This window comes from Canis aureus, chromosome 21 (assembly GCF_053574225.1).
Source record: "Canis aureus isolate CA01 chromosome 21, VMU_Caureus_v.1.0, whole genome shotgun sequence".
NCBI classification, from domain to species: domain Eukaryota; kingdom Metazoa; phylum Chordata; class Mammalia; order Carnivora; family Canidae; genus Canis; species Canis aureus.
Window position 1 is genome coordinate 31,936,313 of NC_135631.1, and position 13,787 is coordinate 31,950,099.

Below are 13,787 nucleotides of genomic sequence, written 5' to 3' on the forward strand. Positions count from 1 at the left end.
GCATTGCGCTCAGCAGCCAGGAAGTCCTAATGACATTTTAATGGGCCAGAGAGGGAGAAGACTGATCTGTACGGGCCCAGGATATGCATGTTGTTTGTGTCAATATTTCTTTGTCAGATCTCCCTCCTTTGTTCAATGTTTGATATGGTCCAGTAGCATTTACCCGGAGTTCCCCGAAGGCACAGACTCTGGCTTCTCCAGCTGCATCACCCCTCTTCCGCCTCCTCCAACATATTCCCTCGAGGAAATGCAGCTAGAGAGCAAGGCATCACCCTCAGGACTTCTTTTCAGGATGGGACTGTGTGTGCCAAGTGTCGTAGTATCCTGAAACCTTCCCTTAGAGATGTGGCATCTTCCAAGCCTCCTTAATACTTTCTTCACAAGTGATCCCCAATATTTTCTCTCCCTCCTTTAACCCGTTTTTAAAAAGATTTTATTTATTTATTCATGAGAGACACACAGAGAGGCAGAGACACAGGCAGAGGGAGAAGCAGGCTCCCTGTGGGGAGCCCGATGTGGGAGTGGACCCAGGACCCCAGGGTCACAACGTGAGCCAAAGACAGAGGCTCAACCACTGAGGCACCCAGGCATCCCATCTTATAACCCATTTTCCTTCAGGGGTCAGTAAATATTTCATTAGCAAATGAAATGGTTCAAACCACAAGAAAGTCGGGTAAATCCCTGTTCAGTCATCTCTCGTGTAAGAAGCCGCAGCAGAGGGGGCCCATCCACGTTGCCTATAGCGTCTGTGCTTAATATAATCTACTAACACAGATTTTCCACCATTGGGAAAGAATTTGACATCTTAATTCCTCAGTCTAACAGCTGGTTCTTGACCTTCTTAAATTACTGCCAAGGTTATTCTAGCCCTAGAATGCTGCCCATTTCAGCGTCAACATCATCAAACCACCGTCCTGCCAGGAGTGGAAGTGCCTGACTTATCTTACTCTGTGTTCTGTTTCTACACAAGTGCTCATGTGCTGGACTAGGGACACCCGAGGAGGCAGATTTAGGGCTGTGGTGTGGTTTTCAAGAAAGGGAAGTTCCTAAGACTAGTCTGAAAGATGCTTCCAATTCATTTGTTTTGCCTGATTTGTAGCAACAATTGTACATTGGCTCCCGAGATGGATTGGTTCAGCTCTCCTTGCACAGATGCGACACTTATGGGAAAGCCTGTGCAGACTGTTGTCTGGCCAGAGACCCCTACTGTGCCTGGGACGGAAATGCATGCTCTAGGTACGCACCCACTTCAAAGAGGTAAGAGGCACGTCGAGCTCAGGGGAAGCCGGCTTTTCTACACAGTGAATATGTCACATGAATACCTGTCTTCTGGTTTAAAGAGAAAATATATAGCAAACGTAGTCTGTGGCAAGAATATTAAAATTAGATGTTGTTTAACACTTCTGCATGAAACTCAGTGTTGAAGGAAGATATAATAGTGTTCTGATATTCTGAAATGTGGAACTTTAAAAGTGCTGAGAAATTGTGTATATTCTTTTCCTTGATCTACGTTAAACACCATTAAAGGTCTTTCTTGACCACGTTCCCCTTGCTTACATTCCTCCCTTCTTCCCTTATTTTAAAATATGTATATACTTAGCCTTACTGTTTTGCAAATAATATACAAGTATGTGTGTTTGTAGAAGTGTGGATTACACACAGCTCACAGCACATCTCAGTGACTTGGTACGATTTTATTTTTACTACAATAACTCTAACTTGGTCAGCTTCTGCCAACATTGCCCTGCTGTTTGTTGTTCATTGCTTTATGTTCATTGCTCTTAAAAATCATGCTATTTCGAGCCAATGATACCCAGCTAGAAATTTATTCTAGGCACATATGGACACAAGCACCACAAAGTCATTTAAGCACTGATCGTTTCAGTACTGTTTGCAAGAGCAAAATTATTAGAAAGAACCTGAATGCCATCAACATGACTGATGCTGGCTAAATATATTATGATAATAATTTTTTAAATGTATTCTATAGTATTGTTCAAAGTGTATTTTTCCTCTAGGTAAAATATCAGCAAATTGTATATGGGATTTGTTTTTAATCTTTAGGTCTAAATTAACAAAATTCAATGATAACAAATGAGTTACACTAGAGCATACACACTTGTTTCTTGTTTGACAAATCAGTCAAACTTCAAATTCCAGGAGTCACAGATTGAATATATAATACCACAGAAGATACTGCTTAGAACTGGGAGACATTTTATATTCCTTGAAATGTCTGCATTAGCTGTGAACGGAGAGATACCATTATTACAAGTCGAAAGTAAAAAACATCAATATTTTGTTACAGTTTTTGGCTTGGGATATACTTATCAGAGTGAGTCCTTGGGGAATATATTTTTTTTTCTAGAAGCTAAAAAACAAGAGTGCTCATTAGTTGGTAATGAACCTTCAGTTTGATGAATTGACCCTGTTTCTTAAGAAGCCAAGATTTAGAAACATTCTTGACCTTATGTGCCTTATACCATCATAATTTTTCTTCTTATATTTCCCAAGACTGTATCTCTGATCTTACAGACATGCCGCTGTGATATTTTCCCTTACCTTAACATAACGTGCATGTGAGCCAAAAATGTGTATGATAGATGAAACTTGTACGGGGTTATCACCTGGTCAGCAATGCCCTTAAGGAACACCCTGGATATTGCAGAGTTTACTGTGACTTTATAGTTGCCGACGCAGCAACATATGATAGCCAAAGCCAATGAAAATACGCTGCAAGAGTTTTAAGACTACTTTAACTTTGATGTAGCAGTTTCTTCTTTTTTTATGCAATAGCTACTATTTTCTCTAAAGGAAAATCTGTGACAATAATGCCCAACAGAATTATTTATTATGATCATTGCCTCTACTCTCGGAAGAACAGTGTGAACAACCTGTCAGCAGATAAGAGTTCCTTCGAGCCATTTATATCATGTCAAACCTGTACTCCCATTTGAGGTGACAATATTTAATTTATTGCTTAATCAAATCTATGTAATATGCATCTTCATATGGTAAGGAATTGGGCATTTGTGTTTACTTTCCTACCCACAAAGTAAAGCTCTTTCATATCTTATTACTTTCCCATTGACTGATTGAAAAAAAAGAGGAGAGGGAGAGTTGTCCCCATTGGATGTATCTCAAACCTGAATTATATTTACAGTCAACCTGTTGACTGTTGAATAATTTATCAAGAGTCAGAGGAGTTGAGTAAAATTCAACTCAACTTATTTCCAAAGCAGGATTCACTCTGTTAGGACTCTTTTGCTAGTAGTGTTTGAATTGATGTTAGAGTGATGGGAATATTGTTTAGCATTTAAGCTGAGCAGTAAGACAAACATAGTTCTGCTTCCGCCACTGTTATTAGTGTTAGATGCAGACCTTATATATTCCGGCTATCATGCTCAACCTTCTATGCCATTTAATCTCTTTTCCATAGGCGAGCTAGACGGCAAGATGTGAAATATGGAGACCCAATCACGCAGTGCTGGGACATAGAAGACAGTAAGTACAGGCTTCATATGCTTTTCTCCCATTTAAAATTTTAAGCCTACTCTTTGTGTGTCTTTTTATTATATGACTTGAAATATCTATTATATAGGAAGCTCTTATTTTATATAATGCTTATGTTCTGAAAAAGCAACAGGAGATTTTATAAATTGACCCCCCATCTACATGCCTAAGTGAATAATCCTTTGTTATATCATTATTTGTTTCATATGTCTTTTAAAATTCCTGTCCTTTTTTGGGTACTTTTTACTGCCTTATCCATCCTTGTAAAGTTTAAAAACCACTAATAAAGATAAAACAGGATATAGTCCAAAACATATGGACATTTAGGGTAAAGTTGGAGACCCTCCTAGAAAAGTCTAAAGAGACTGTAGGTACTTGTTATGCTTTATTTGAATTCATGTTATCAATTCATGGTTTCATTCAATCAATAAATGTTTATGAGGTGACTTCCATGTGTATGTAATTGTCCTGAGTACATTCTGGGACAAAGAAACTCCTTAGAGAGCTTGGGATCCTTTGGGGAGATGTCATAAGGCACAATTAGTGATATGGGAGTTTAACAAAGAGAGCGATCACCAGAGGCTCTATTGTGCAGAGAAAATTTCATGAAAGATCTTGAGAGCCTGAGTATGAACGGGACAGAGTGGAGAATAGAGAGGATTCTGTTGAGAGAGTTGGATCACAGAGAAAGAACAATCTATGAGAGTATATATCCAGAGTATTAGTCCAAAACTTTGGTTACTTTCCACTCCCAAGCTCTCCCTTCATATAGAAAATATACACACATGCACACGCACACCCACACAGTTGGAGGAAGGAAACTGCCCTGCCTTCATCACGTTGGTAGGGACCACCTCAGCTGTGAATAGACAACCCAAGTTTCATAGTTAACAGGAGGCCCGGAAGTTTTACAGGTTAAAAACAAAACAATTATTTATAATTCATAATTCCATTCTTCTGAAAAATAAGCTCTGGTCCAATAGTATGTTGGACTTCCTATTCTAAGGCCTGGGTGACTCCCTGTCGTGTCCAGTGTGTCGCTCATGACGTCTCCAGTCGTGACCATGTGCTGCTGTGGATATGGTTTTCATTCGAGCACGTGAGCTTGGTCAGGAACCATTACAGGTATTGAGGATACACCGTGAGGAAGAAAGAGAACAGCCCACGCATCCGTGGAACTTTTGTTCAGGCAGTGTTAGGGAAGAAGCAGGCAGTACACTTAAAAACAAGTGAGATAGATTCTATGTCAGATAGTGGTAAGTGTTGTAAAGAAAGTGACAGAAGGGCAGCCCCGGTGGTGCAGGGGTTTAGCGCCGCCTGCGGCCTAGGGCATGATCCTGGAGACCCTGGATCGAGTCCCACGTCAGGCTCTCTGTATGATGCCTGCTTCTCCCTCTGCCTGTGTCTCTGCCTCTCTCTCTCTGTCTCTATGAATAAATAAAAAAATCTTTAAAAAAAAAAAAAAAAGAAAGTGACATAAAACACAGTTCCTGCTGAGGGTGGAGATGGTGTCTCACCGTATCCTGTTCCTGCCACCACCCACCACGCCCACTTTTTGCTCGTCGTCATCCTCACTGCCCCCAATCCATTTTTTATCAAGGTGCCCAGAATTTCCTCCTTGCCAGATCCAATGGCCAGTTTTCAGCTCTCATGATTTACTTAATGTCTAACTCCCTCCTCCTCAAAACACATTCTTCGTTTGACTTCCACGCAGTGACGTGCTAGAGCCAATTCTTCGGGTCCCATGAGAGCTGATTGCTTATTATTTAGGAATTTTGTGAGCTGCTTTTGAACCATCTGTGGCTCGATTTCAGCCATAGGTGGAGTTTTTACCCCAGGAAAATGGGCAAGCTCTACGTATCAGGGCTTTTTGTTTTTGAAGAGATGGTGTCTCAGCACCGTTGGGCTTCATGGCCCACACATCCTTCTGGTTTTCCTCTTACTTTATAGGCTGCTCCTTCCAAATGTTCTCAAACTTTCCTTTTCATCCCGTCATCTAAACATAAAATCTCTGCCTCTTCGCTGCCTAACATCATCAATGCCAATATGATTAGAGGCAATTGGCTCCTAAATTCTGAATCCAGTCCTAAACCTGCTCCTGTGGGCCAGACTTGTATGACTTGTGTGCCCACACAAGAGCTCCTCTTAGATGCCTAGTAAGCATCCCAAATTATATCTGAGAAAGAATTTGTGCTCTCTCCTAAACTCCATTGTTCTACAGGCTTTCCCATATTAATACATAGCACGCCCATTTACCCAACTGCTTAGGGGGGAGAAAAAAGCAGCTAGGCATCATCTTTTTATTTTCCTCCTTCTTTCACATCCTAGTACCAACCTCCCAATAAGTCCTGATGGCTCTATGGCCACAACTGCTCCTACTTCTTATTACCTCCATATACGCCCTCTCAACCAGCACCACCATCCCCGTTCCGGAGCTGTTTATCTGGTTCTCCTGCTTCCAGACTTGCCCCTGGCCCATCTCTATCCACTTGGTACCCAGGGTAACCTTTCAAAAAGTTCAACCAGATTACACCATTCCCTTTGCTCAGAATCTTTTGCTAGCTTCTTAGAACAATTAGGAAAAAAATCCATAGCATCTACCGTGGCCTACAGACTCTACTTGATCTAGTCCCGATGCGTGCTCTGACCCTCTCTCACGTCGCTGTAACCTGGCTCGCTCACTGGCTTCCTCTTGTTCTAAAGCCCCAGGCTGGTTCCTGCTGCAGGTAGGCTTGCATTTAGTACCTAAAGAACTCTTCCCTTCAAGTGTCCATGTAGCTCCATCTTCACATTATTTAAATGTATCTTTAAAATGTTAATTTCTGGGGACGCCTGGGGGGCTCAGCAGTTGAGCATCTGCCTTGGCCCAGGGCGTGACCCCAGGGTCCTGGGATCGAGTACCAGGTCCGGCTCCCTGCAAGGAGCCTGCTTCTGTCTCTGCCTATGTCTCCGCCTCTGTCTAGGTCTCTCATGAATAAATAAGTAAAATATTTAAAAATAAAATAAAATATTAATTTCTGGGGCACCAGGGTGCCACAGTCTGTTGGGTGTCTGCCTTCTGCTCTGGTCATGATCCCCGGGTCCTGGGATGGAGCCCCAGGCCTGCTTTTCCCCCTCCCTCTGCCTCTTCCTCAGTTTGTGCGCTCACTCACTCTCAAATAAATAAACAAAATCTTTTTTCAAAAGTAATTTCTCAAAGACACCTTTTCTGACCATCCTCACTGAAATACATTTCTCCTCATTTTACCTCTCATTCTCTAATCTGCCTTAGTTTTACATGTAGTGCATAACACTGCCAAATACTATATTCTTTACTTAATTCATTCACTTGATGACTTTGTCTCTGTCTCTGGAATGTACATTGTATTGTAGGCACAGAATAATGTTTGCGGAATGCGTGGCTAAAGAGGAGGATACTTAGCTTCTAGCTGCCCTGTAGGGGAAAGAAATTTTAAAGTAGATGAAGCAGCAACAATAAAAATCAGAAAAAGACCTCACATAGGTTGGGCTAAGTTTGTGAGTGTTTGTTTTTCCTGTAGATTATAAGGAATTATTTCATATTTCTAAGAAAAATCATTTAAAAAAAATAGAAGGAATTGACACTTGTATAGAAGCCAGAGACTGAGAATCAACTATAGGAATTAAAGTAGCAATTATGAGGGTATTTACAAACTAAAGTATTTGTAATCTGAAGGAATTGTTTTATTAAGTTATAATTTGACATATAACATTATATTGGTTTCAAGTACACAACAATAATGATTTAATATTTGCATACATGGGAAACAATCACCACAATAGGTCTGGTTAGCATCCATCACCACATATGGTTACAAAACATTGTTTTCTCAACATGAGAACTTCTCTTGGCAACGTTCAGATACCAGGACTCATTTATTTTATAGCAAAAGTTTATATCTTTTGATCCCCTTCACACACTTCACCCACCTTCCACCTCCCACCTCTGGCATCCACCAATCTGTTCTCTGTATTTATGAGCTCTTTCTTTTCCTTTTTAAAGATACCACATATAAGTGAGATCATGTGGTATTTGCCTCTCTGACTTACTTGACTTAGCATAATGTCCTGAAGACCCATCCATGTTGTCACAAATGGCAAGATTTTCTTCTTTTTTATGACTGAGAAATACTCCATTGTGTAGCTATATGCCATATCTTCTTTATCCATTCATCCTTTGATGGACACCCACTGTTGTTTTCATATCTTGGCTATTGTAAATAATGCTGGAATGTACATGGGGTGATATATCATTCTGAGTTAGTGTTTTTATTTTAATTTTTTTCAAGTAAATACCCAGAAGTGGAATTGCCAGATCATATGTTAGTTACATTTATAATTTTTTTAGAAACTTCTGTACTGTTTTCCATAGTGGGTACAATAATTTACACTCCCATCAACAGTGCACAAGTGTTTCCTTTTCTCCACATCCTCACTAACACTTGTTATTTCTTGTCTTTCAGACAATAGCCATTCTGACAGATATGAGGTGATATGTCACTGTGGTTTTGATTTGCATTTCCCTGATGATGAATGATGTTGAGCGTCTTTTCATGTACCTGTTGGCCATCTATTCTGTTTTCTTTGGAAGAATGTTTCTTAGGTTCTTATGATCATTTTAAAATTGGATAATTTGGGGAGTTTAGTTATTGAGTTGTATGAGTTGCTTATATATTTTAGATATTAAGCCCTTATCAGATATATAATTTGCAAATATTTTCTCCTACTTGGTAAGTTGATATTTCATTTTGTTGATGACGTTCTTTGCTGTACAAAAGCTTTTTGGCTTGATATAGTCCAACTTGTTTATTTTTGTGTTACTTGCTCCCTGGCATGAAATTTAAAAAATCATCAGTAAGATCAATGTCAAGGAGCTTACTGCCTATGTTTTCTTCTAAGAATTTTGTGGTTTCAAGTCTCACATTTAGGACTTTAATCTATTTTGAGTTAATTTCTGTGTCTGGTGTTAAGACAGTGGTCTAGTTTCATTTTTTGACACGTGGTTGTCAGTTTTCCCAACACCATTTATGGAAGAGACCATCCTTTCCCTCTTGTATATTATCAACTCATGAGTTGTAAAATAATGTAGTACCTGCACGTGGGTTTATTCCTGAGCTCTCCATTCTGTTCTATTGATCTGTGTCTATTTTTATGCCAAATCATCCTGTTTTAATTACTATAGTTTTGTAATATGGTTTGAAATTGGGAGCATGATGCCTCCAGTTTTGTTGTCCTTTCTTAAAGATTGCTTTGGCTATTCAGAGATTTTTTATGGTTCCATACAAATTTTAAGATTGTTTACTTTTCTGTGAAAATTTTCATTGGAATTTTGACTGTGATGGCATTGATCGCTTTGAGTAGTGTGGACATTTGACAATGTGAACTCTTAATCCATGAGCAAGGGGATATCTTTCCATTTACTTGTGCCTTATTACACTTCTTTCATTAATACCTTATAGTTCTTCGTGTCCAGGTGCTTCACCTCCTTAGTTAAATTAATTCCTAAGTATTCTCTTAAAAAAATTCCCAAGTATTCATTCTTGTTGATGCAATTATAAATGAGATTGTTTAAAATAGAAATTTTTTAAAAGTCAGAAATAAAACAGAGATTACTGGTAACAACAATAAATTCATTTCCTGTCAAACTGACATATTGATGACTTTGTGTCAAAGGGTCATTGTTTTTCCTGATTTTAAAAAGGATTTCGTACAATCAGCTGTTTCATTTTTCCAGTTGCCTTCGCTAATTTATCTTTTCCTAACTCGACCAGTTCTTTGGTTGAATCAGTCTAATTAAGTTTCTCCCCAGCCCTTGCCCCATCACCTGACAATCAGCCTGCAACCTCCTGGCTTTGTTCATGAACTTCTTTTGCTTAGGAAAATGGCATCCGTTGCTATGAAATGATGCCTGTCTTTCTCTTCCATGATTGGCACTGGTGATCTTTCTGTGCATTAGGAATTTATTAACTGTGAAAACCATAGATATAATCAATGGAATTGCAGGGGTAGTGGATATATTACAAGTTTCAAATGGAATCCACACATTTTGAAGGTTAGATGAGGTTAATTCATAATGGTGTCAGCACGCTGGACTTAATCATTGTTGGTAAAGTACAAACAAGTTCAAAAGAAGTTTCTTCAAAGGAAAGTCTAACTATTGAATAAATGTGCATTCATGCCATTTGCTGATAATTTTGTGTGCTTATATTTAGGATTCACAGAGGTCCCTTACGCCTTACCCTTAGTTTATGCCTAAAATGCTAAGTAGGCCCATCTGCAGAATTGAGACATCTGAATATATGATGAAAAAGTGCATGTTTGAGCCAGACTGAGCAGCCGTCATTTTTTATTTGATCAAATTTGAGCTACAGATCTAAGATCACACATGGGACACAGCCTTTGGCTACTCTGGATGGAATGTATTTCAGATGGTGCAGTTGATTTACAAGAATAAGGTGTCTGAAACACTGTTGCTTTAGCATCCCATTAACTATCTTATAGCAAATGCATGTTGGGCTTAAGTATCCCTCTTTTTAAATTCTATACAAATTAAAAAGTGTAAAGCATTAAAAGACACTATGGTTTTATTCAGTCTCGCTCAGATAAAGAGATTCAATGTTTAGAGTTAGGTCTTAAGAATTCTTTTTTTAAAAAAACAGTTGCAAATATTCATGAAAGAGGGAAAATTGCAATGCAGGGATAGAGTTTTAAAAATCAATCTATTAGATAATATTTGACTCTTAGGTAACAATATTATCACATGAATTTCCTTTCTCTTTAATAAGGTGTACGAATCTTTCTCCCATAGCATCTGTTCTAAATCAGTCTATTTTCCCATTGCTTTTAAAATAAGGTCAAGGTTAATCTCCTATTCCATGTTTGCTTTCCAGGCATTAGTCATGAAACTGCTGATGAAAAGGTGATTTTTGGCATTGAATTTAATTCAACCTTTCTGGAATGTATACCTAAATCCCAACAAGCATCTATTAAGTGGTATATCCAGCGGTCAGGAGATGAGCATCGAGAGGAGGTAAGTTATAGTCATCAGAGAATGATCACCTTGAAGAAAACAGTGTAAAAGTTAAATCAAATTTTGGCTGCAAGAGATATTCAATGTTTAGTGCCATACAGTGTTCTTACCGCTATTTGATAAAAAGGGAAATAACAATTTATACTCACTAACATGACATTTAATGCATTTGAGATAAGAATAGGACAACTTAATGCAGATATATTTTTAAAAAGATTTTCTTTATTTGACAGAGAGCGGGGGGGGGGTGGCGGCAGGGGGGAACAAACGGGGAGAGTGGCAGAGAAGAGGGAGCCTGAAACAGGACTTGACCCCAGGACCCTGGGATCATGATCTGAGCCAAGTATTCATTGAGGTAGACGCCTAACCGACTGAGCCACCAGGTGCCCTAATACAGATACATTAATAAAGTATACTTAAAAGCAGATTTGATTTTTATAAGAAATTTACATATTTTTTTTCAAATTTTCATTCTCATAGATTGTCTATATTTTAGAACAATTCCCTGATCCAAAATAAGAACATAATATATTCCCGTAGAGTAGGATAAGAACTAAATTTTAACTCATATTGTGTTTAATTTATAAAGTGAAAGTTTGAATATATATAACAATAGAAAATCAACCTTAATTATATCATATAAAACAAATTGGATAACTATCTGGACATGTACCATTCACTCTTATGTATTAAAATTAAATCAACAGAGAGAGAAGTAACATGGCTATTCTCTTCATCTTTTGACTTTTTCTGTTTCATTCTTTCTAGGACATACATAGAGGTTAAAGCAATCACAGAAATTTTGTGAGGTAGATAGGTTATATATGTTATTGAATTTAATAAGACAACTTCAGGTAGCCTGAGAAATCCTGTACTATTATTTGAGTGCTGTGAAACAAAGGGTAATTAGCAGAGTTTTTATTTTTCTCTTTCAGTGCCTAAGAGAAACCAGTGACACAGTAGAGAGTTCTAATATTCTCAGTATTAAACAGAACACTGTAGTGAGTAATGGAATGAACTCGGCATTCAGAATTAGATGTTCAATTACATTACAGTCCTGTCCTTTGGTCCTGTCTCTCTCTATGCAGACAAGAGAAAAATGATGACTATTTGGAAAAACCTGGGTGCTACTGCCAACTAGGTGTATCATAAGCTCTAAGGTCAAAATTTTGTGGAGTGAACAATCATATGTTATATCCTTACAAAACTATTTTAAACTTTACCTTTCAGCCTGACTTAGTGTAATGTTTCATAACCATTCTTCAAATAATAAAACACTAACTGTGCATGTGAAAAAAAAAAAACTAACATCATTGAGCCCATATAGGCCAGAATTTTCTAATGTGAACAAAATAAACACAAAAGTTACTATGAAAATAAAATGAGAAAATACAGATGGGAATGTGAATCTCAAAGCAGAGGATTATTCACAAGTGTAAAATACATATATAAAATTGAAGACACTCTATCAGGAAGATGTGTGAAATATAAAATAGCACTGATCACATGTTCAGTTTGACTGCTAAGGATTTATGAGCAGATTGTCACTACTCTTAACACTTAGTTTCTCTGTCATATAAATAGGCAGACCAAATGCTCTAAGATACAGCCTCCTTGATAAGTCTATAAACATTTAAGGGGCACCTGGGTGGCTCAGCCGGTTAAGCATCTGCCTTTGGCTCAGGTCATGATCTCTGGGTCCTGGGATTGAGCTTCACTTCGGTTTCCTGCTCAGCAGGGAGTCTGCTACTCCCTCTGCTCTGCTCCCTCTGCTCTTCCTCCTCCCTTCATTCACACTCACTCTCTCTCTTCTCTTGAATAAATAAATAAAATATTTTTAAAAATAAAATAATATATGTAATCAGTCAGACATTAATATAAAATAGTGTTTCTTAACCACAGACGATTTTGCTGCTCCAGTGTCCACATTTGGCAATATCAAGAGACGTTCTTGGTTGTCATGGCTGGATGGGGGGAGTGGAGGATGCTATTGGCATCTCGTGGTTAGAGACCAGGGATGATGCTAAACTTTCTTTAATTCTTTAATTCACAGTCCCTCACAATAAAGAATTCTCTGCCCCCAAATCTCAGTAGTTCTGAAGTTGAGAAGCTTTACAATAGAAGAACCAAATTTTAGCGTAAGAAATTGACATAAACATATGTTCCACCAATACAGTAGGAGTATCTTTTTCTTCATCTGAAATCTCCGAGAACGTTTTAATTGAAATGTTGACTCTTTACATAGTTAATACCAAGGAGATTCTCAAATGTTTGTCATGTCAGATTTCTTCAATAAAACTTGATTCTTGATCATTCCTGACATCCATAAATTCTAAGATTATAGCATATCCATATTTATACTAAATGTTTACTTTAAGGGCCCAACTTTTCCCAACATATGTTAAAGTATTATCTGACCTGGAAGTGGTTATGTAACTTTGAAACATAAAGCATTAACTTTTCATCAAAGAAATATTGGAGTAATGGTTTCTGAATTTTTTCAACATGTAGGTTTTTAGTTACATTACAGTATTTTACTTATAAATGTCCCAAACTTGTATTTTAATTTTACAGTCAATAAATTTTGATAATCTCTCATCAGCTAAATATAATTCTTTGATAATTACGTTTCTTCCATGGCAAATTTAATCTGACTTCTAAAAAAATATGGTACTCTGCTTGGGGTAATCACCTAGTTGTAGATACATACATTTGCCTATTCATGTTTGCATTCACATCTTTCATCTTCCAGAGAAGGCAATGCATTACTTTAATGTACCTTTTAAGAATGTATCACAGAGTCATGGTGGTACCATGCTCCATGAATTTTAATAGAGCAGAAATAGCATATTTTACTTCAAAATATCTTAGCTGTAGTATTCCAGCTGGTATTTTCATCTACCTTTGTAATTAGGGAGTTACCACACTGTCCAGGGTGTGCAATCCTGCTGCCTGGGCTAAGGAAAAGGAGCAAGATCCAGACTAGATCTGAAACACTTTTCCCAGCAGGCTGCCTTCTGCTTCTTACCAAGAAGGTCACAGTTTGGAATCTTCCCCCCACTGAACGAAGGCCTATGGGAGGGCCTAGCATTTCCCATGGCACAGCGGCTGTCACCAGCCTATTCTCGGCCAGGAGGAGAACATTTCCTCACTGAGCCGTTTCACAGTTGGGTGCCGTGGGGAGGTCGTGAGTCAGTTATCTGCTGACTTCCTTATAAAGCTATTC

At 38.2% G+C, this 13,787-nt stretch overlaps 1 protein-coding gene across 4 annotated transcripts in view; it reads left to right on the forward strand.

Annotated features, from left to right (window-relative positions):
* SEMA3D (semaphorin 3D) overlaps positions 1–13,787 on the forward strand; it is a 141,750-nt gene that overhangs the window by 108,354 nt on the left and 19,609 nt on the right. For 3 of the 4 annotated variants that reach the window (XM_077863809.1, XM_077863810.1, XM_077863807.1), the window contains exons 14-16: positions 1,100–1,257; positions 3,440–3,504; positions 10,422–10,561. In XM_077863809.1, coding sequence (XP_077719935.1) covers positions 1,100–1,257; positions 3,440–3,504; positions 10,422–10,561 — 363 coding nt within the window. The remainder of the gene's footprint in view (positions 1–1,099; positions 1,258–3,439; positions 3,505–10,421; positions 10,562–13,787) is intronic. The other variant, XM_077863808.1, reaches the window with a different exon arrangement.